This window comes from Antechinus flavipes, chromosome 1 (assembly GCF_016432865.1).
Source record: "Antechinus flavipes isolate AdamAnt ecotype Samford, QLD, Australia chromosome 1, AdamAnt_v2, whole genome shotgun sequence".
Lineage (NCBI taxonomy): Eukaryota > Metazoa > Chordata > Mammalia > Dasyuromorphia > Dasyuridae > Antechinus > Antechinus flavipes.
The window spans coordinates 636,982,436-637,004,793 of NC_067398.1; the positions used below are offsets into that span (position 1 = coordinate 636,982,436).

General features: G+C 33.2%; 1 protein-coding gene across 1 annotated transcript in view; it reads right to left on the reverse strand.

Annotated features, from left to right (window-relative positions):
• The window catches only part of LOC127544484 (collagen alpha-1(XXII) chain-like), a 176,701-nt gene extending 157,531 nt beyond the window's left edge, over positions 1 to 19,170 (reverse strand). The window contains exons 1-5 of the mRNA XM_051971138.1: positions 19,142 to 19,170; positions 12,964 to 13,017; positions 8,328 to 8,372; positions 6,993 to 7,055; positions 2,238 to 2,291 (exon numbers count right to left, since the gene is read on the reverse strand). Coding sequence (XP_051827098.1) covers positions 2,238 to 2,291; positions 6,993 to 7,055; positions 8,328 to 8,342 — 132 coding nt within the window. The 5' untranslated portion in view covers positions 8,343 to 8,372; positions 12,964 to 13,017; positions 19,142 to 19,170. The remainder of the gene's footprint in view (positions 1 to 2,237; positions 2,292 to 6,992; positions 7,056 to 8,327; positions 8,373 to 12,963; positions 13,018 to 19,141) is intronic.
• Between the last annotated feature and the right edge of the window lie 3,188 nt (positions 19,171 to 22,358).

The window sequence follows — 22,358 nt, forward strand, 5'->3', positions numbered from 1 at the left end:
AAGATGAATGTTAAATAAAGGTAAGGAATTCAATAAGTCAAAGGAGAAAGGGAATGTATATTCAGAATAGGGATAAATATGAAGAGAAGAGCATGTAGACTTGATAGCATAATGCAAGGAGCAACAGGAAGTGGGAGAGAGTAATAACTGAAAGCATGAACTCCTTCACTTGAAGGACTATGTGTTTTCTTTTCTCACTATCCTTGAAACTTAGCATAGTCCCAGGCATGAAATATGTAATAAATGTTGTTGAGTGGTTTAGCTGGGACATAAGGTGTACAGGATAATGTGAAAGAACACTGGAAAGGCAGAGTGATACCCACTAAGATTTTAAATATTAGACCGAAGGATAAAGGGCTTTTACTAAATGACTGGATTTCTACTTAATAAAGAAGGAGAAAGATTAATTGGAGTGGTTAGAATGGATATATAGAATATTTCTAATGGGGAATATGTAATAGAACTGGTGACTGATAATGAGGGTTTGTCTAAGATTCTATTAATAGGAATTTTTCTTAAAGGATGACTATGAGTGTTTCTGTTGGTCCTACAGACAAATGGCATCTCTTGTATAAATGGAACACGAATTTAGTTGTTATAAATAAGTTACAAACAGTGGTTGTGATAACATTTGTCATTGAAAAGATGGTTAACTCTAATGAGTAAATGTAATATGATGGGCTAGGCAAGGTTTACAAATCTTATTTTAGTAGTAGATTCTGAGCAGCGAGAAATCTCAGTGCCCATTATTCCCAAAGGGTTGCACCTTGCTTTAGTTAAAGTTGAATTTTAGAATTTTGCTGCAGGTACCAACAGCTGGAGGGAAGCAATAAAAGAGGGTTATTATCCTAAGCTTTTGAGTGCCAGAAATGAGTTTTCTATTTCAAATGATATTTCTGAAAAATCCATGAGCAAGAAGTATTCTATAATATGGTTTGTGAAAGTCCTCATTCCTATACTGCTATCTATTTTTAGGCCACATTCTTTCCAAAGGGCCATCCTCCATAAAGAAGGAAGAAAATTGGATAGGAGGTTATAGGAGAAAAAAGAGAGGTAGGAATTGGGTGAAGAAAAGGAGAGGATGAAAGGCAAGAGAGTCAGGAAAACAGAAAGATACAGAGGCCTGAAGTGAATAGAGAAAAAAAAAACAGGTAGGAAGAAAGTGACATGATAAAAACAAATAGAAGATAACAGCAAAGAGTTGGAGAGAAATGTAGAAAAGTGAAGACAAAGGGAAAGGAAAGAAAAAGAAGACAGAAACAGGGTGATAAAAAAGAAAAAGAAAATATGGCAAAATGACATGAGAGAATATGAAAAATACAGTAAGAAAAAGAGGAGAAGGAGAAACAAAGGTGAAGAAAAAAATGGTAGAGAATAAGAATGTTTGAGAAAGGAAAAAGAGGAAAAAGTGATAGGGGTAGAGATAAAAATATAAGTGGAAGAGAGGAAAAAAAAGAAAAGTGTGAAAAAGAAGGGAAGGCAAGGATAGCTAAGACAAACTTCAAGTCTAGAAAAAGTGGCAGTATTCAGAAGGAGAAAGAGTAACTGTATCTTCCTGTCTTCTGTCCTGGTCAGATCACATTGATTATGCTTAACTTTGAGGGGGAAAAGATTGGGGTTGGGATGGAGGGTGTCAAAATTTTAGGAAGTTGGTCAGAACTGAAGGAAGAAGTGAGGTACATGATGGGAGGACTAGACATCACATTGCACAAGATTAGTTTGAATGTTTGGTCCTAAAGAAGAAAAGACTTGGAACAGTAAGAAGGCAGGAGAGCTGATACTGAACCATTATCCATTTATCATTCATTATTTAATTATTAGTTATTGATTCAATAATTCTTTGAGTCTAATCATTCAATCAGTTGCAAATCCATTTAAGAATTAAGTCTAGGTATTGATTAGTAATGAAGACTGAACCAAGTACTAGGGAATGAATAGAGAGGAGTAAACGAAAATTAACCAAAGAGATTAGCAAAATCTATTACAAAGTTTACTTATTCCATCAATATGGTAGAAAATGTCTAAGAGAAAAAAATGCATCCATATTAGAATCCTTGAATCAGCATTTTCTTTTTAATTTGATGATAATAGAAACAAAAGAAAGTTCATTCATCTCCTTTCTTTCTTTCAGACTGTCAGCTCTAATGTCCTATTGGTATCTATAATTTCATGCTTTCCAAAGTTCCCGACAATAAGAAAACAAATCAAAACAAAAAAATATAAAAAGGGAGTCTTACCTTGTTACCTCTGTCACCTTTCAGTCCAGGGAGTCCTAGGCCACCTTTTTCACCCTAACATACAACAACAAAAAGTAATAAATACCATTGCTACATAGGAAAGTAATTTGTATGCTGGAATGTATTATCTTTTATGAGACTTCTGCATTGTCTTCTGTGTAGCTTCTAGTCAAAACTTTATCTCATTTGATTTGATTAAGGAGGAAGTATAAGCAATGACATTTCTTTGTATAAAATGGGAGATGATGAAACAAAAAATACTAGAGTCCTAATCGTGGTGTGGTTTCTGTCATCTGAGGTAAAGGTCAGTGAATCTCTCCTGGATTCAAGTCTTCTTATTTACAAAATAAGGTAAATGAACAAGATTATTTTACCAGTTCTAAATATTATGAAGCCATGAAAAAGGATATGGAAAACAGGGAAGGAAAGTAATTTACCCAAGTTCACAGAACTAGACAGACAGAATAATGAGAGCTAAATCTCCTAACTTCTAAAATTTTTTGTTTATAACTTTAAATAAGATAATACTTTCTTTATCTGGAGATCAATTTACCAGAAACTCCATTTATCCAGGATTACTGCCAATTTCCAGGGAGAAAGTAAGAAGAATGTCTGACCAGAGAAAATAGCCATCACAAAATTATACTGCTAAGGCCTATGGTCTATTGCCAGAATCATGCAGACCCTCACTTAAATGATTTGCTCAAATTTTATACATAGTTCCAACGGACTTGTAATCTGGTTTCTGGGTCCAAAGGAAATGACAGGCATCAATCATAGTCTCTGAGATATGTTATAGTAAGAAATAAACAAAGCAGAATTAAAGGAGTTGAAAAGTATATTAGTCCAACTTACTATCCAATGAGGAAAAAGACACTGATAAAAATTAAATGACTTGCCAAAATCAAAGTAAAGGGAATATAGGCAAGAGAGTCAGGACAGAAGAAAATCTGGTCCTCAGCTGCCAAAAATTCAGCTCTCTTTCCACTATAAAATAATGACTGTATCAACCAAGATACAATCAAGAAAAAAAAAAAAGAATGAAATCAAGGAAGAAAAAAAAGAAGAAAAAAGCTAATACACACACACACACACACACACACACACACACACACATACACATCCCAAAAACATAGTCATGTGGGCCCATTTAAATCCTCTGTACTTCAGTAGGCCTTGAAGGTATCAACGCTTTGCAATATAGCACAATAGCTGATGTTCCAGATGAAGATATGAAGTCAAGAAAAGTCGAATTGACTTTGAGTAAGTGCTACTTAAAAAGAGAAATGTGAAACATATTGTAGAAGGATTTTAAGATGTTTATTATGCTTTAGAAGATTAATGAGTTCATTGGATAACAGATTAAGAGCTAGAAGAGATTTAAAAAACCCTTGAGTCTGACCTCTTTAAAGAGGAAACCGAGCATGGGACAGGTTAAAAGACTTGTAGAGGGTCATACAGATAATAAGTGTTTCAGGACAGACTTCAGTCTTTCTGACTCAAGGTCCAATGTTGTAACCATTGCTATCATCTATCTGCTCTGAAGAGCAAGAAAACCAGTTTAGGTAAACTGAAGAGTATTTGAGTATATTATTATATCTAAAATAAGTCCAGAAATATGACTAAAAGAAAAAAATGATTGTCAATCAGCAAATCCAACACATTTGTGGTGTCAGTTATAAGGAAAGCAATGAGAATGCAATCATAAAGATACCTTACAATCTCCTGAAAAGATACCTCATGCTACAAAGATCAGAAAACACAAAACTAGATTTGGAAGAGAAAAGAATAGCAGGTTTCCAGGATGCAGAGTATCTCAAACTGAAAAGTCACAGATTTGGAAAAAGGAATGATGAATGTGAGAAAGATTTGGTTTGAGTGAAATGTAGGAGTTTTTGAGGGCAATAATGATATAAGAAACATAAGTTAGGATAGAGTCAGATTATATTGGGATTTAAATATGCTAGACCATGCAGAGAGATTTTGGAACAAGAAGGCTTACGCAAGTTTACATTTCTAAAAGAATTTAAAGTTTATAGAAGCTTTCCTTATAAAGACTTAGACAATGCAGTGGTTATGAGGTTAATTTTACAGATGAAAAAAACTGAGGTTCATGGAAACAAAGGCATTGCCCAGGATCACATGCTACTCAGTGTCAGAACCACTCTGAAAACCCATTTCTACTGAACTCCAATCCCAGAATTCTTTCCACAAATGACAACAACATTGCGAACAATTTACTCTTTATGTATATTATGCATTTCCTCTTCCCATGATGAAAAATCGTAAACTTGTTTCAAACGGCAATTAGAAAGATCCATTTTCCTCCTGACTAGCCTGCAGGAAATACTAAATTTATAACAGGATGGATAAACAGACAATGTTCTATTATTTCTCATTGAGGATTGATATAAACAGCAAGTGAGTGGTATTGTTGTTCTTTACCTAGGAAAACCAAGAAGAAATAAAGTTTGATTTTTGTCAACTGACAGCAAATACAGTCAGAACAACAATAAATCTTAACTAGAGACAAGCAATGTCTGTAGACATTACTCTAATACTGAAACAGATGTCTTACAAGTCTTTGAGTTCACAGACTCATAGAGAACCATTGAATCCCACAGTTACAGTTGATCTTTGTTTTCATCTAGTTCAACTCCTTTAGTTTACCAAGAAGAAAAATGGATGACACCAGGGTTAAATTACTTACCCAAAGTCACCTAGTGAGTTAGTGGCAAAGCCAGACTAGAAACATCATCTCTTAACTCCAAGTTCTGTCTTTCAATAATACTACTTTGTCTCTCATGAAGGATCTTATACAACAGATTCCCTAAATGTGAGATGCTGGCCACAGGAAGATTTTCTTTCTTTCTTGTCAACTGAATTCCTAGATTAAGGTTTTGGTTACCATATCAATATAAAATATCACCAGTTTTATATTTGAGTACACCAGATGTCCATACAGCCATTTAGGGAAGAGGTAACATCTGTATAGCTGTTCAGAATCATTAATGTTATCTATGGCTCCACAGAAAGTACCAATATTTCTTTTAGATAATGGTCTTGATTTTATGATGTGGCGGCTATGTTAGTGATTAGCCAATGCAATGAGTGAAGTAAGAGAGACGGGGAGATAGAGATAAAGAAAGAGAGATAGAGATAAACATAGAGACAGAGACAGAGAGAAAGAAAATGAATGAAAATGGATGGTCAATGAATTCAGACTATGAGGAATAGGAACAGAATATTATGAAGAGAATGTAAGAAGAGTGAGGAATTATCATGTGAATGCTTTAATTTCATGTATAGAATGAAAATAAAGAAAAATAAACAAATGTAGCTCCTCTGATCCAGTTTTGGGCTGGCAGTAGGTCCAGGGTGACAGGGCAGAAAGGTTAATGATCATGGCTCTTTGGCCAGTCTCCAGGAATCAATATCAGTATTGGGGGATGTATGATTTTTACCATGAAAGGGCAAGCTGAGTTATGTGCAGAGGAAGGTGACCAGACTAGTCATAGAACTTAAAATATGACAAATATTAAGCGTTAAAGGAACTGAGAATGTTTAGCCTGGAGAACAGAAGACTTGAATGGGTCAGAATATGATAGATGGTTTTTAAGTAGCATAATTCTCAAGTTGTCATTTTAAAGCAGAATTAAACTCTTCATTCTGATCTCAGCAAAGAAATTTAGAAATAGTAAAAGAATTGTATTATAAAGAAGTATATTTTAGCTCAATATATGAAAAAAATGCCCAATAATTAGAATTACCCCCAGATAGACTGAATTATCTTTAAGTTTAGTTAATTCCCCTTCTATGAATAATGATAGTAATGATGAATAATAATATTAATGATAATAAGCATTTTAAATGTTGATAAAGCACTGTATGTACGCATATACACACAAATGCATTGTGTACATGTATATATGTGGGTCCATATATGTATATGTATTTGTGTGTTTACATGTATATAAACATGTATATGTATATATCAGATGTGTATATACGTAGTATATACATAAGTATATATATTTATATAGAGAGGTGTATATGTATATATTAGGTATGCATGTATATATTAGAGATATATGTTAGAGTTAGGGTATATATACATATATTAATATTTTGTACGTGCATTTATATTGCATATGTACCTGCACATATATATAGAGAGAGAGAGAACATGGATGTGTCTATATCCCAAATATATCCCTTGATCCTTAAAACAACCCTGCAAAGATGGATGCTATTATTATGCCCCTTTTCCTATGAGAAAAGTAAAGAACAGGCACATTAAATAATTTGGCCAAGGTTACATAGTCTGAAAGTATCTGAGGCAGTATTTGAATCTGAATCTGCTTGACTTCAGATGAAGCACTCTCATGACTGTACCGCCTAGATCCTTTGATGCCTTTGAAATTTTCAAGAAAAACAAATGGATGAGCCATTTTCCCAGAATACTAAAGAGATTATTCATGCTTCAGGTAAAGATTAGCCTTGATGACTTCTGAGGTACTTTGCAAATGACATTTTTCTGATTTTCATTTTAGAATTCTCCCTTCTACAACTACAAGGATAATATCATTAAATACTCAAAAGTTGATCCCTTAGCATGATAAATTTCCCTTGAACAACATAATGATTTTCTTGGAATGAAGCTCTAGAATAAAGCTATCCTTCCTCAGGTTAGATAATTTAGAGGTTGAAGTGACTTTCAGGACAAATAAACTATCCTTCTCTGAAGGTATTTACCTCATCTCCCTTTTCTCCTCTTAGTCCTTGAAGTCCTGGAGATCCTGGAAGTCCCATTTCTCCCTGATAAAATACAACACAATATTATGGAGTTAGGGGATTCATAAAAGGCTCCAAATTTCCACACCATTCAACAGCTATTCATTGAGTCTACATTATTACTTAGTCATTGAAGGGGAAAGAAGAGAAGTATAAGGAGACTATGTAGTGAATTCAAACGAGTGATCTATATTTTCTGGTGTTTTTGTTAAGTTGCTTTTTGACTTTTTGCAACCCTATTTGGGGTTTTCTTAGCAAAAATACTATGGTAGTTTGCTATTTTTTCCATCAGCTAATGTTATAGACAAGGAAATGGAAAAACAAGATTAAGTGACTTGCCTGTGATCACACAGCCAGTAAGTACATGAGGCCAAATTTGAACTCAGAAGAGGAGTCTTCTTGATTCCAGATCTGGCACTTTATCCATTGGTACCACCTAGCTTCCTCACATGTTTTCCACATTTCACTAAAACTTTTATATTGGGCTTTTTGTTGGACTAGTACTTTACATTTCATAAAGAATTTCTATTATTGTATTTTCCAAGTGAATTTTCAGAATAAATTTGTGAAGGAACTATTATCTTCATTTTATAGATGATGAAACTGAGATTGAGTGATTCAAATGAGTGATTTTTTCATGGAGGAAAATATGTCAACAAAATAATTGGACACACTAATTGGTTGAAAACTATAGATTTGCAGGAATTCTTCAAATCAGAGACAGCTAAAGAAGAAATTTAATTTAGAAATTAGCTAAAAGTGACAAAAAGGAAAAAAATAAACGAGAGAAGAAATACCTGGACCAAAGCAATCAAGAGAAGAAGTACTTCTTAATATGGGGGGGTTTAAACACTCAAAGATCAAAAAGGGAAATGATCATTAAATTGATAGAGAACAGGTCAGGCAGAAAAGAAAGGATGATGTGGGCTCTTCATGTTCTTAGAGAATACATTTAAATTTATCTAGGTGCCCAGAAGGAAATGACAGAGATCGAAATGGGCTCAGAAGAGGAAGTGAGATCAAACCTCCATGAGTTTCAGTGAGTGGTGAAAGATTATACCAAATCCTTATTCTAAGTGCTCACATTTCTCTGTATTTCTAAAGTTGGGAACATGATTCCCTGGAAGGAAGTCTGGGCTAGAACACCAAACTACCAAAAATGGATTCTAAGTTGAATCCATTGTTCAACTAGAATGAGGTGAATGGTTTTAACTGCAGATAGGGTAAAAGTAGAGATAGCAATGGGGAATGATATGAACTAACAGAATGAGGTTAATATTGATTTCATCTACTCACCTTCTCACCAGGCATGCCCACTAGACCTTGTTCCCCAACTTCACCCTGAAAACAGAATGGTATAAAATCTCTATTATCCAACTTTTCATATAAGTAGAATTGTAGAACCTCATTTAATTGTTATTCAAGTAACCAATGCCCTCTAAGTTTCTAGTCAAGAAATTTTCAGGACTTGCAAGTGTCAAAACCAAAATAGCTGAGAATAATAACATTTATAAAGTGACTTAAAGTTCTCTAAGTGCCTTATATATATACATTGCACTTCTTTGTGCCTCATAACCTCAATGATCAATAGAGATAATTCATTATTATTTCATTTATTATATATTTTATATTATTTCATTATACTGTATAATTTGTTGATTACATAATTGTAACATAATTTTGCTAAAATGTATTCTATACTGTGTTTAATTTTATATATTTATTATTTGTTATTCATTTTATACTATTTTATATATATAATTATAAACATATGTTCACATATATAGCATATACATATAAATGTATATAATCTTAAGTATAATACTGCAAATATTAAAATTATCATTTTATAGGTGAGAAAACTGAGGCTTAAAGAAACTAAATGATTGGTCTATGATCCCATAGTTAGAGAGTATCAGATGCATAATTTTTTTCAAATTCATCATTCTATCCAACATATCATACTGCCTGTCCAGAACTTAGTTTTGCTCAGCAATGACTTTTAATTGGGTATTCCAGTGAATGTTGAACTTCAAAAATTTCCAGTCTACAGTGTAGTCTTCCTATAACATAAATGATTTTAAGAAATCACACTAGCAAAATTTGACAAAAATTGATCACAGTCAGGTAGGGCCATTAGGAAATTCTACACTTTTGTCAAAAGTAAAATTCATGAGACATAAATATAACTTATTTTTCATTTCTATCTTCCCCCACAAAAAGAATGAGGAGGAAAAACATTTTAAGTTTTTCTTTTTAAGTCAAAAATTTTCTGTAATGAAATCTAACTAGTCCTAATTTTCAGTTGAGGAACAAAATTAATGTAACTTCTTAACCTAGAAAATAGGGAGTAAATGGTGTCATTTAATGGAATTCCTAGTGAAATATACAACAGATATTTCCAACAAATAATGTAGGCTACTTGGATCATAAAAATTATATTTTATATTTTCAAAAAATTGAATCAAAGATGTTTTGTAAAAATATCCAATAATGTGCAACAGCAGAGAGGAATGCATTTGTCGTCAGGGGACCTGGGTTCAAACCGTAGTTCTACTGCCTTACCAGTGTAACTTTAGACAAATCACTTTACTCCATTAGGTTTTAATTTTTTCATTTGTAAATGAAATGGCTAGATGACCCCTATTGTCCTTGCTAATTCTAAATTTATGATTCCATTATCACTAATTGTGTCATCTGTGGGAATTCTTCCTACCAACTAAGGTCATAAACCAACTATGGTTTAGGAAGAAAGTTGGCTCAGATACCCAAAAGGTAAATGACTTACCTGTGATTACATAGATAGTAAAAGTCAGAAGATCTGACACAAATCTCAGCATTCTAACCACTAGCATAAAGCAGCTTTTCATAGATGTGTTACTGAAGGCAAAAACAATATTTGAAATCTATCATATAGTTTACAAAAAAGCTTCCTTTTAAAATATTTTACTTCTTTGTGACAATCAAGAGAAGGTGGAGGAAAAGGAACTGAAGAAATACAGTCAATTTCTAAGTATGTCTGATTTTGTATAAATATATGTTGCCACCAGAGCCCCTGACTGCAAAATGGTGCCTCAAGAACAGATGGTTTCTGCATATTACCCAGACTCCTAGGGAATCACTACAGGAAAAGCAGCTTCTGCTATTATCCTGCCACCTTTTACTTTTATGCTTTAAACATTGTTCCAAGCAATCTGTGAGTTGCTCTCCAAATCCTCATGGTGGCTTCGGGTTAACACTCAAGCAAGTAAGACCAAAATACACAAGTTTTGGCAGATTTTTACAAAGGAGAAAGCCTTTGAAGACTCACTGGAAATTAGTCCCCAAAACATAAGGCTACCTAATTTAGCAGAGGTCAGAGAACTGACCACCAGGTGATGGTAAGCCATATCAAGTCATGAAGGCCTTCTACATGGAAGAGTTCCAAATTAGAGTGCTGGCGGTGATGTTCACACCAATGAAATTTCACCCCTGATGTGAAAGAAGTCAGACAATGAGGATGGAATGGCTAACCTATGAAAATAAGGAGATCCATTTTACCCTTTTAGTAGAAACTAGGAATTCATATTTCTGATAAAGACTAGACTAAATCATCATTCCTATGATTCTAAGACTTGATCCAGCTTACTAGAAGGTTAGTTTCTATTAAATCATAACTTATTTGTTTCTTATCCTAGAATTATTTCATTTCCTCTCTTAGATGGACCTTGTTTAACATATATTGAAAAAATTTCCAATATTGATGCATGGGAAGGACAGGATAAATGATTATCATGGAAAGGACAGGATAAATGATTATCATCATGATATTGCCAAGGAAAAATACTGAAATGTTATGTAAAATTATAATAAAAACAATACTTAATATTATTGTTATTACTATTATCAACTGTCTAATGAATGTCCCCATTTTAAGGATTTAGAACTTGCCTAGAACTTTTGGATTTCCTGTATATATAATGTCTTTTTATACAGGAAGCAGAGTCACTATCTTATTAAAGTTAAAAACAAATGCATTTCTTTCTCTTCTCTGAAGTCTAATTCATTCCTTTTGGTTTTTATATCACAGTCATTTTTAGATATACCTCTTGCAATCTTCCTTTGTAAAATAAAAGCAATGATAAATAATGAATATGAACAATTGTATGGGGAGTCAAAAAATTAAATTAAAAAAAGCTAGGGCCTAGTGACAGAAGCCTATCTGACGCATAAAGTGACACTGGTCTTGCTAAATACTGAAATTTTCTTGGCCCCAGAAATTCACAAAAACCATTCCTCTTGTCAAGAGACCAGGTTTCATTCCATGATGTTGGAAGGGACAACCATCTGCATGACATCCTAGATCATGGATGTTTGGAAGTACTAATTCAAAGATTACATTTTTGACATAACCTTCGTACAGTTTATGATTAATGTGGAAGAATTAATTTCAACTACCTCTTTGCCTACCAATGCTCTTCAAAAGTAGAATAAGGTTATATTTTTGAAGATTGTAGGTTCTCCCTCTCTGGAGAAGTTCAAGCAAAAGATGGGTGGCCACTAATAGTTTCTGAAAAAGCAGATATTTGCTTTTAACCTAAGGATTAGACAGTCAAAGGAGAACTAGCTGGTTCAGTGGATGGAGTTCTAAGCCTGGACTGAAGAAGACTCCAGGAGTTTCTGAGCTCAAATCTGGTCTCACACACTTACTAGCATGTGAACCAGGGCAAGTCATTTAATCCTGTTTGCTTCTGTAAAACGAACTAGAGAAAAAAATGGCAAAACACTTCAATATCTTAGCCAAGAAATTCCTAAATGAAGTCATAAAGAGTTGGACACAACTGAAAAACTACTGAACAATATAGATTGTAGTTACATCCTGTATAGTAGGAATAATTAAATCCCCAAATTGCTTGTGCTATTTGAGTTTATACTGTATATTTCCATTGGTCTGGAACCAATGACTATATTTTACATAATTCTAAGTTCAAATACTATGAATCTGAATACATGCAACCATTTCAGGAGATTAATTATTCACACTATTTAGAATATAATTGTAGATGGACTTTGAGATCAGCTAGATCAATTTCTTTGGTTTAAAAGGGAATGAAATGAAAGCCCAGAGAAAGAAAATTATTTGCCTATGACTGTCTTCTAACTTCCCAACTAATGTTTATTCCTTTTTATCATACTGAATCTTTCAATTTTACTGAGTTCAAGATGCAGTCTTGAATTTACTGATATACTATGAGGATCACAATCCAGGAGGAGGGAAAGAACAATAATCATTTATATAATATCTACCATGTGCTCAACACTTGATTGTCTCATAATTATCCCTGTAAACTATAGTGACCTCCATTTTAAGTTTGCCAGGGTAACACAGCTAGTAAGTGTCAGAAGTCAAATTTGAACTCGGGTCTTCCCGGCTCCAGGTCCAGTTTTCTGTACACCATTTCACCCACTACCTCCATTAGATTGTAAAATTATTATTATTATTATTAATTATTGCCTCAAATATTATTTCCTTGAGGGCAGGGATTGTTTTCTGTACCTCTGGCACTTGGCACAATACCTGGCATATAGTAAGAGCTTAATAAATGTTTATTGATTGATTAATAATGAGAGAAAATATGTAAGGAGGACTCAGTGGGTAGCATTCATGTGTCTGATTCTTTATCCTTCCTTGTTCCAGAACTACCTTTTTATGTATACACTTACACACAGACTAGACACTTTGCTTTCACTCGTACCAAAGAAATGCCTCAAAGTCTTGATGAAACAAGGCTAGTCTACCTGTAGCAGCTGGAAAAATAATAAGACAGGAGACAGAATGATGTCAGAAACTAAATCTTTGATTTGCTTTGCTAGCCAGAGAAACTACAGTCAACTAATGGAGGAACAGATATAATTGACAGAAAAGATAAATAAAGGGAGAGGCATTTCATACCCTAGGTCCAGGATTTCCAGGCAAACCGTATTCTCCTCTTTCTCCTGGCTCTCCCTGTAAAGAATACAAAATGTATTAGTAGAAGGAGCCAGAATTCTATTACCTCTATACAGAATGTCATTTGTCATCTGATAAGATTGGATTCCATGTGATATTGTTATGGTATGCAATTCAATTCACCAAACATTGATTAAGAATTTAGAATCTGCTATGCTCAAAAGAAAAATAAAAAATATACAACAACTAATAGTCATAAGCTGCTTTCAGGTTTTTAAAGTGCTTTTGGTACAATTTGATCTTCATGCCAACTGAATAAGAAAAGTACTATAGATATAAGTATCAGTAATAAGATCCAAGGACTCTATTTCCAGATTCTAATTTTAATATTCTTTGCCATGTTGTGTGTCATTTTTGTCATGTTTGTGTCATGTTGTCTCCTCCATTATATTGTGAACTTATGAAAAATGATTTTTTTTAATCTTTGTATCCCCAAAGTAACTGACACATAATTAAATCTCAATAAATGGTTCTTAACTGACTGAGCTCTATCAATGGATAGTTGTTCAATAAATGTTAAAAATAAATATATATATATATATCTCACATACCACCAAGTACGAGAAGGACTCTAAGTTCAGTGCTGGGAATTCATACTTTCCTGACCTCAAGGAAATTACTCTCTAATACAAAATATTAGACATCATGTCTTTCTAGGGAACCACAATATTATAACCATTAGTATGGTTACAAACTGTTCTACAGATTATTGATTGTTTTGAGGGAGAGGGAGAGGGAGAGGGAGAAAGAGACAGAGAGAGAGAGAGAGAGAGAGAGAGAGAGAGAGAGAGAGAGAGAGAGAGAGAGAGAGAGAATGATGCTTAAAGAAATTCCAAAAATTAGAAGATGCCTAAAGTGTCTTTAAACACAGTGACCCTAAACTTAAACAATTTAATAAGGAATATAGATATAAAATTTGTATACAAAAATAGCATTAATTAGCACAAATACATCAATTAGGAATAGATCAAGGGAATAGTGCAATAGTTAAGAAGTATAGGTCAAAACCATTTGATACTGGCTAAGAAATAGAGTGTTGGATCATTGGAATAGATTAGATACACACAATATAATAACCAATGCCTATAATAATCTAATATTTGATAAACCCTCAAACACTAGTTTTTGGGGATAACTCACAAAAATTGCTGGGAAAAGTGGAAAATAATATCAGAAAGTCAGCATAGACCTCGGCACATCCCATACCAAACAAAATAAGGTGAAAATAGGTGAATGATTTGGGCATAAAAAGTGATCCATAAGCAAAGTCAGAGAGTAAAGGATAATTTACCTTTCAAATCTTTGGAGAAGGGAGGAATTTGTGACCAAAGAAGAACATGTGAACATTATGAAATGCAAAATGGACAATTTTGCTTATATTAAATTAAAAAGGTTTTGCATAAACAAAACCAACCAAAAATAGGATTAAAATGAAAGCGCAAAGAGAGGAAAGAAATTTACAGCCGGTATTTCTGATAAAAGTCTCATTTCTAAAATATATAAAGAATTATGAAACATTTTTAAAAATACAAGTTTTTCCCTAATTGATAAATGGTCAAATGATATGAAGAGAAATTTTTCCAATTTAGAAATTAAAGCCACATATAGTCCTACGAAAAAATGCTCTAACTCACCATTGATTAAAGAAATGCAAAATAAAACAAAGCTGAGATATTATCTCACACCTCTCGGATTGGCTAATATGACAGGAAAAGATGAGAAATGTTGAAGGGGATGTGGGAAAATTGGGATATTAATGCATTGTTGGTGAAATTGTGAAATGATACAACCATTTTGGAGAGCCATTTGGAACTGTGTCCAAAGGACTACAAAACTGTACATACCTTTTGACCTACCAGTGTTACTACTAGGTCTATATTCAAAGGAAATAATAAAGAATGGAAAAGGACCCACATATACAAAAATGTTTGGAGCAGCTCTTTTTGTGGTTGCAAAGAATTGGAGAAAGAGTGGATGCCCATCAACTGGGGAATTGCTGAACAAGTTGTGGTATGTGAAGGTAATGGAATATTATTGTTCTATAAAAATGATGAACAAGATGATTTTAGAAAGGCCTGGAAAGATTTACATGAACTGATGCTGAGCGAAACAAGTGGAACCAGGACTACAACGTTGCATACAATAACAGCAAGAATATACAATGATAAACTATGAAGATTAGATTCTTCTCAGTGGTTCAGTGATCCAAGGCAATCTCAATAAACTGTGAATAGAAAATGCTATATGCAACTAGAAAAAGAACTATGGAGACTGAATGTAAATCAATATATAGAAAGCTTACTTCTTTTTTTCTGTTTTTTTTTCTGTCCCTTTCTCTGAGGTTTTTATTTTTTATTGTGATTTTTCTCTCCCAACATGGATCATCAAGCAATGCATATTAAAAATAAGTAAATAATATTTTTTAAGAAGCAATCATGGTAATTGTGAGTGCTTAACATAGTATTTGGCACATAATAAGTGTTTGCTGACTTGATTTAACCAAATGAAAAATGGAATCCCAGTCTTATGTAATTCATCCCAGTGATACAAAGTGGAGCAAAACACATAGTAATTTAAAGCCTCAAAGCAGTAGCAGAATAATTTGTAACCATTCTCATACTGTATGCAATTGTGGCACCTCAAACAGATATAATACATTATTTCCTATATTAGAGTTTAAGTTCCTTAAGGGTGAAAGGTATGTGAATTCTTATCACTAATGGAAATTTATTAATATAGTAGATATTTATTAAATACTTTGCATGTTCATTAAGCATCCATTGTTAGATTGAGTTAAAGGAATTTGCCTAAAGTAACACTGAAGGTCCTCAAGTTCACCAGCAGATCAAAAAAGTCTTAATCATATAATAAAATTCAAAAGGAAGTTAGTACCTCAGTTTATATGCTCTGCATTCCCCTAACAGAATGTGAGCTTCTTTTAAATAGAGGACTGGCTTGTTTGTTTACTGCTTGTCACAGTGCTTAGCACAAAGTAAATACTGAAACAATGCTCTTTCATTCATTCAACTCTTTGTAATAAAAAATATCTAAGACTAATAATTAGCAACACCTTAGGACACAAGGTTGTATAGTGCTTTTTAGTTTTTCAAACTCATTCACCTTTATTTTCTTCTCATTAAAAGCTGTGAAACAGGCAAAAAAAAGTACCATTCTCTTCACTTTACAAATGAGGAAACTGAGGCTCAAAGAAAGAAAGTGAGTTTCTCAACATTACATGGGCAATAAATGGCAAAGCCAGAATTGGAATCTAAGTCTTCACTCTAAATCCAGTGCCATTTCTTTTTTTTTCTTAATTTTCCTCAGTTATTTAATATTTTATTTATTTTTTAAAACTTTGTGAGTTTCAGATTCTCTCCCTTCCTCACTTGCTCTCTTCCCCCCACTCCCTAATGAGGAGGCTCCATTCTTTTCTATAATCTTCCAGAAGAGGAGATTACTATGAAAAAGGCAAGCAAAAAGAAGTCATTACTAGGGAAATATTAGGACACAGATTATTAACTGTAGGTACATGAGCTTTTACTATATTGAAAACTATTTCAATATAAATGGTTTCCTTTATAATACTTTGTAATTTATTTTATGTATTAATAACATTCTGAGACAGAGCTCATAGGTCAAATTGACAAAGAAGTCTATTACTCTATAAAGTTAAAGAACATTTATATGAAGGGAAATCTTACCTGATGGGGATGTGTGTACCCTAAATTACTAGCTACAAGATTATGGCCAAATCGCTTCATCTCTGAGACTCAGTTTTCTCATCTGTCAAATGAGGGTGATACTACTTGCATGATTTACCTCATAGGGTAGGATTAGAAAAAAACATTACACAAACCTTAAAGACACTACAGAAATATGACTTTGTCTTTTCATCAACATTAATGTTTATAATACCAATAAGAACCACAGTGATGCATTGCTATGAGGCTGAGTGAAGCAGGCATTAGAAGGGAGTAGCATTTGTGTGGTCTCTGAGCTGACAATGTCAGGAGCCATCACACTGAATTTGTTATTCTGTCTCTATCTGGAAAAGCAAGAGTTACCCAAGCCTCCTGAAGCATAAAACATTCCTCTCACTCACTCCTCTCCCTTGATGTGCTAAACATTGTCTTAAAAAAGCTATTGGGAAAATTGATTCTTCCACAAACCAGCTCAGGGGCGTGAAATGTTTATGGTCCTGGGGAAATCTTTTATTATTTTCTTTTATCTAGCTCTGACTTTTTCCAACCTGTAAGGAGTCCCAGATGGTAATAACAATAACACATGCATCTACTGCTTAAGGGTTCTTTATGTAGAGAAAGTTAGCCTGGGTTCAGAGATTGACTCTATCACTTGACCCTGAATGAGTGATCTTTCTGAGATTCAGTTCTATTATCTATAATATGGGTCTAATCATACCATTACCAATTACTTTACAAAGTTGGTAGGAAAACTAAATGAACTGATAAATGTGAAAGGTTTACTGTATAGACACAAATAATTGAAGTCTTCTTGACCAATACCACCCCACTTCACCATATCACCTTATATAATCACCCTTAAGGATTTCAAGCACCTCTAATTTCATCAATGTCAGTATATTTCCACCCATTTCTCTCCATCTATAAGAGATAATATTTTAGAAGAATTGTGGCCCTCCCTCTAATTTTTCCTGGATGATTGACCCTCTAGTGATAAATCTCTTCAAATAGGACTTTGCTGGTAGAAATACAATCTGTGACTGGATCTTTAAATGAAACTTGTCTAGCTTCTCAAGATCTGTCTGACTTTGGAGTTGCCTGCAAACAGTCCAGATTCTGTCATTGAATCCCTCTATTTTGTTTTTCTTTGTTCTAGATTGGAAGCAAGGTGATCCAAAAAACAAATTGAATCCTTGCATTGGATCCCTAAATTGAACAGACTAACAGATGAGAAGACTTTTCTATTATCTCTGGAAACAGAACAAACTGCCCCATGACAGTAGCCGACTAGTTTTGAATATATCATGAGCATGTATTTTTTGCATATCCTAAGTACCTATCAGAAAAGTTTCTTATCCATAAGGCCTATACTCTATAAAGACTAGTTTCTCTATGATCTAATCAGTAATTCTAGTCTTAATTTAAACTATATATTAAGTGAACTTTTTGATTCATGCTTTAAATTGTAAAGAATAGATATTTCTCCATGGCATTGGAAATAGTTCAAATTATTATTATTATGATCTCAAATGAATTACCGTTCTCAAACATTAAGTTTTATTACTAGAGGCTAGTTTTCAGAAAATTAATTTGATGGGCTGCAAGTCCACCAAAGCATTTATTAAATACTGACTGTGTGCTAGATGCTATGCTTAGCATAATGATTGTGTACTAAAATTATGGAAGGATCATATTTGTGCATTCTCTTCTTGAAGAACCAGCTGGACTAAATTCAAAGAAGTCTTTTTTCAAGTTAGTTGCAAGGAAATTATTTTTAATGCTAATATTTAAAGCTCTAAAATATCAGTTACTAATGAATAGTAATAAAACACCTTTATACCAGTGAAATCACATATAATAGGAAAAAAAGAGATGAAAAAGAGGAAGAAAATAATAGTGCTAATGTATGATTAATAATAGTAATTCTATTACCAGAAATTGCATATATACATTTATGCATGTGCAAGCATATACATAAAATATACATGTATATTGGCATATATATTAGTGTATATGTATATTAGTGATAGTGCTACTGAGAGCATTATTAGAGTAAAGCAGTGATACACTGCTGGATGTTTAATTAAGAATCAGATTAGCTCAGCTTTCATGGGCAAAACCAAAGCCACCAATTCTAAACTCCATTCCCCACTCCGACCTCCCCACCCCCATGAACAGTTGGAAAAACTGATGTTGGCAATGTCCATAAACTAATTCCTCTTTCTTTCTGATTATAATCCTGATAGACTCAATCCTTTAATCAAATGAAAAGTGTAAGAAACTACAAGCTAACCTTAAGATCATCATTATCAGAGCTTTCTGATGACGAATTTATTTGGTAATGAATAATAATGATAGTAGCCCTTTTTTGGAATTTCAACTTGCATTCCCAGATTTAAATTTATTTATCTGATACTAACCTTAGGTCCTTGCAATCCAGGAAGTCCATTTGTCCCATCTTTACCAGGGGAACCCTATTTACCAAAAGAACAATAGGTTAGAAATATGAATATTCAAGTAATTTCAATCTAGAAAGTTGTTTTGTACTTAGATACTGTGAAGTCCTTATTGTCTGGGATTAATTAATTTCTTCACAAATCTCTGCTTTTTGAAATCCTCTTCTTCTAAAGCCTAACTCAAAGACCATCAGTTCCATGAAACTTTCCCTGGGTATCCACACATGGACTGATCACTCTGTCTCAAATTATTTGACATCACTTTTATTCTTTCCTTTGACCTTATCATATTATGTGTCATTCATCAAAACAAAAATAGACTATATATAGCAAGTGGTATAGAGATGACATGATACATTGGCCATAGTACCATACTTGGTGTCAGGAATATTTGAATTTAGATTTCACTTCTGATAATGAGGGAGTTTCCTATGAAGGAATAGGAATGATATAAAGAAGATTATGAATGTAAGGTTCTATAGCTTATTGAAGGAAAATATTAATAATTCATAGGAGAGAACTTTTAAGAAAATAAAAGCCAACATAAAGCTAATTGACTTAGACGTCTATAAATAGACACAAAGGCTGATAAGAAATCTTAATGAAAGGAAATACAATGGATCCATTTATATAGATAATTTGTGATTGGTTGTGGGTTATGATCAGACTATGACAATTGGAAAATGGATTATATTCAAAAAAGAAAAGATTAGAAAAATGAGATATCATAGTATAATATTTCTATGGGAAAAAATACACAAGTTAAAATGGGGAAAGTAAAAAGAACAATATTAGGCTGAGGAGCAATGGAGCAGCAAAATTATTGGAGTAGTATACTCTAGACTACCTAATCTGAAGGCAATAAAAAATGATGACTATAAGAAAGAGCTCATAAATTTGGCAAGGACTCATGGAAAATGGGAGATTTCAAATGATTATATAATTATGAGAGTTCTCTTTCTAAGAAATGCAGAGCAGCAGCTCCTGAGAAATCAAATTTCAGTGAAATAATAAAAAAAGATTAAGTAGTCCAATATTCTACAAAGAAAGGTAAAACTCACATGGAAAGAAAGATGAAATTTTCTCGTGATTAAAATGTTGATGACAAAATCATTAAGGATTCAAAGGAAGAATAAAAGGAGGATCTTTCTAAAGAGATGATTGTGGATATACAAGGAATTACGGAAATGACACAGAATTTTAAAAGATATAGATAGAAGAAAGAATGAAGAACAACTAACACAGGAGTAATATAAACGTGTCATTGTCTTATAAGAATGTGAGCAATATTAACACCTAAAAGGAAATAGCATTTAGGTTTGATTCTAAGAATGATAACAAATATTTTAAAACATATATTGTAAACAAGTGAACAATGAAAGAAGGGACAAAACTACTTTTAAGGACAAAACTATAAATTTTCAGATCAGCAAGCATTTATAAAGTACCTACTGGTATGCCAGATTCTGTATATACAAAGACAAAAACAAAACAATTCTTCTCTTCAATGAAGTGATACTCAATTGAGAAAAGTAAAATATAATATACACATATATGTTTATATATGTACACACATTTATAAAATGTATATATGTATCAAATTTACACATGTACACATGTAATATGTGTGTGTGTGCATGTGTGTGTGTGTTTAATAAAAAGTAGCCTTGTAAGTATGGGCACTGATAGTAATGAAGGAAATATTATTTGAATGGAGTCATAGAGAAAACAAGGGATTCTAAAATGCAGGGAGGGCGGGGATAAGGATGGAGTACATTTCAGGCAAGGGGGCAAATATACAGAGATAGATGGCATGTCATGAATGAGGAACAGCAAGAAAGTCAATTTGGTTACATTATCAAGTGATAATAATATGCAATGACTGTTGAAAAATCAGCTGAAGTCAGATTGAGAAGAATTTTAAATTTAAAAATGGGGAAGTTTATATTTTAACTTAGAGGCAATAGGAAGCAAAGGAATTTCAGTGATTAATGGAGTTACATGGTCAGACATTCACTTCATTAAAATCATTTTGGTAGTTGTGTGGAGGATAAATTTGAAAGGGAAAAAACTTGAGGCAGGGAGACTACTAAGGAAGATATTAGAATAATCTAGTTGAGAATGGAAAGGATTTGAATTAAATTATTGACTGTATGAGTAATGAAGGGAGATCTCATGAGAGATATTGAGGAAGTAAGATACTGAATATTCTTGAATAGAGTGTATCAAAATTGAAATATCTATTAGGAAATTGCAGATCTGGAACTCAGTTGAATGACTTGAGTTTGACAAATACATATTAGAGTTATATACATGGAAATTATCATTAAATCAGTGTCCAGTGAAGAGATCCAAATTGAAAGAGTGGATTGAATACAGAAAGAAGAGAGAATAGAGAGGAGCTGTCATACAGCCTTAAGATATAACTAGAAAGCAATAAATAGATGAAAGGACAGCAACGAAGACTATGGAGGAGTGAATAGTAAAATAGGAGAAGAACCAGAAGAAAGAAAAGCTAGAGAAGAGACAATATGCAGCAGGAGAGTGTGGTAAACAGTCCCAGATGCTGTAGAGAGGCCAAAAAATAACAAAGCTGTGACTTGCAAATGACACAAAACTGAAAGGAATAGCAAACATGGTATTGAGGTCATAACCTAAAGATATCTTAACATTTCCAAAAGCAGCTGGTACATGATAGACATAAATATCTATAAATCTTTATAGAAATGATAGGTTAGAATATGAGACCCAATGTGAGAATAAGAAATCTAATTAGGTTAAAATTAAAGGTCTATGCTTGGGTTAAAAAATGATCAACTTCATAAGAATATGGAAGAGTACTTACTGGTTGGCCAGGTTGACCAGGTTTTCCAGAGAAGCCAATCTCCCCAGGGAGACCCTAGGTGAGGAAACCCATAGAAAATAACTGTTAGTCTAACATTTTTGCCAAGGAGATAGAAAAGATCCCTGACTAGCCCATCATACAATTTGAATCCTTTTTATATGATCTAGATCTTAGAAAGTTTCTCAGAATTTAATTATTTTTTTCATACAGAAGAGGACTATTTTTCCTGACATCTTTCACATGGCAGTTCATGAATCCACAAAATCCTAGTTTCAAAAAGTATGGAGTACACTCAGAAAGTATCTAGTTCAATTTATTCCTGAAAAGGAACTTCCT